This window comes from Sinocyclocheilus anshuiensis, unplaced genomic scaffold, assembly GCF_001515605.1.
Source record: "Sinocyclocheilus anshuiensis isolate Anshui unplaced genomic scaffold, SAMN03320099.WGS_v1.1 scaffold229, whole genome shotgun sequence".
Lineage (NCBI taxonomy): Eukaryota > Metazoa > Chordata > Actinopteri > Cypriniformes > Cyprinidae > Sinocyclocheilus > Sinocyclocheilus anshuiensis.
In genome coordinates this window covers 1,126,362-1,128,647 of record NW_015537957.1, presented here as the reverse complement: position 1 = coordinate 1,128,647, position 2,286 = coordinate 1,126,362, and the positions used below count along the sequence as shown (strand labels likewise).

The following is a 2,286-nucleotide window of genomic DNA, read 5'->3' as shown; positions in this document are numbered from 1 at the left end:
TGTATGTTTGTATGTTTGTATGTGTATGTATGTATATGTATGTATGTATATATATATGTATATATATATATATATATATATATATATATATATATATATATATATATATATATATATATATATATATATATATATATATATATATGTATATATATATGTATGTATATGTATGTATGTATATGTATGTGTATATATGTATATATATATATATATGTATATGTATACTGTATATACATATGGTGAATGTTTATAGGCCCCGTGAACAAGATGAATCATGAATGTGTTTTGCCTATTTTTCCGAAATAAAGACAACATTTTATATATATGGTAAAAGTTAATGCATAACATTACATTAGACAATACAATAGTTAAGATGTACTAAGAATGAACAATACTTTTAAAGCATTTGTAAATCTTTGCTCATGTAAATTTCTACATGCAAATTTATTTCATGATTACTTCAATATTTCAATAAGCATGAAGAACACACATGAACCAACATTGAACAAACGTATATACATGAACATTAACCAAGATTTGTGGCCATTTTAATTTGTGTTGTGCAGAAGAAATTCATACAGATTTGTCATGACATGAGGATGAGTAAATGATGATTTTCATTTTTCATCCCTTTACGCCTACATATCCTAACACTCGGCTATAGGCTGCCATCTATAAAATCAGCTGTGCCATTACAATATTTACTTACACTTTTGATATTTCAAATAATTTAAAAATTACTTAAATATCAAAAGTAATTTAATTGAATACTTTTGCTTAATTATTTTTCTAATATAAAATCACCATAAAGATATCAGTAACACTTTGCAATAAAGTCCCATTAAGGTAATGTTAGTTAAGCACTAATTAAAATTCTGTGATGACAACTCTCGGAGGGATTGGCATGGTAATGTACATGACAATGTTAATGTGTTTGGTCTTGGCGGAATAGATCTGCTACGCTGCTGCTGCGGCAGAGCAAGTACTGAGACCGCCAATACTCCACAACATGCTGCTGTGAGCATGTAAGAAATATTGCTGCTGCAAATATAACATACATGAAATAACCCCCATATAACGTACATAAATCACCTCGTAGCAGATCTATACAGGTGGAGCTGGGGAAGGTGGAGGGTTTCTGAAGCAAGCTGCAACTGCTACGGCAAGCACTAGTCATATATTTGAATGTTGAGCAGCGAGCTCATTGGCTACCGATACAGGAGAGAACCAATCAGCTGTGCCATGTGATAATGATGTCATTAGGCCAGATTGAGTTAGATCTATCGGACTGCGCCATCTAGTGTTTCATGCCAGAACTCTGTATTTAACTAACAATGAGTGACACATTTGATACAGTGTTTATTAACTTTTATAATTAGTTAAAAAACAACTGTTCATTTTTGAGTTCATGTTAGCTGAGGTTCACTGAATAATATTAACAGATACAGCTTTTGATTTTAGTGAAGTAGTACATGCTGTAATTAACATTAACTAAGATTAGTAAGTGCATTAGACATATTTTTCATGTTAGTTCGTGTAAACTAATGAAGTTTACTAGTGTTAACAAATGGAAGCTTATTTTCTTTACTTTTACAGTACTTAAGTATGACTGATGGTAAATACACTTAAAAATGCAACTAATATCTAAAGACGCTAAAAGACAGCTCATGAGTAATCTAAAATGTAATCAAAAGTAGACAGATAAAGTTAACAAAAACATGTTGTATTGCTACAATGTGTCATGTCATTTTTAATTAGGAATGAATTCCAATTCATGATCTAGATGGATTTCCCCCCACAAATACATATCACAGCCTCATTCAGTATAATGTGCATAAACTACAATGGAAAACCAACTCTGGCTGATCTGTGCTCTGAGTCATGCATGTCTTTCTGTACATCTCATGTACAGGCCTATAAGGGACATTCACTCATGGGAACCAAGCTTTGAACAGCATTATCAGAAACACAATTACTGTGGTTACATACAGAAAGTTAAAGATCAAATCAACTATTGTTGCCACTCTGGTCCAGCTCAGGCATTTCCTCTCTTGTTGGTTTTGATGAGTAGCAGCAGCCTGAAGCTCCACGAGGATCTGCTTCAGAAGATCAAGAGCATACAGCCGCTCTTCATGCCTGTCTGTTTCTGAGTCTGGAGGGCTCTTAGTGTCCTTCACAGCATCTGTGAGAAGAATTATATTTAACTTAAAGGGGTCATATGATGTTGCTAAAAAGAACATTATTTTGTGTATTTGGTGTAATGAAATGTGTTTATGCGGTTTAAGG

At 32.5% G+C, this 2,286-nt stretch overlaps 1 protein-coding gene across 1 annotated transcript in view; it reads right to left on the bottom strand.

Annotated features, from left to right (window-relative positions):
- Nucleotides 1–1,643: 1,643 nt before the first annotated feature.
- LOC107666079 (5-hydroxytryptamine receptor 3A) overlaps nucleotides 1,644–2,286 on the bottom strand; it is a 10,011-nt gene continuing 9,368 nt past the window's right edge. The window contains exon 9 of the mRNA XM_016457188.1: nucleotides 1,644–2,182. Coding sequence (XP_016312674.1) covers nucleotides 1,932–2,182 — 251 coding nt within the window. The 3' untranslated portion in view covers nucleotides 1,644–1,931. The remainder of the gene's footprint in view (nucleotides 2,183–2,286) is intronic.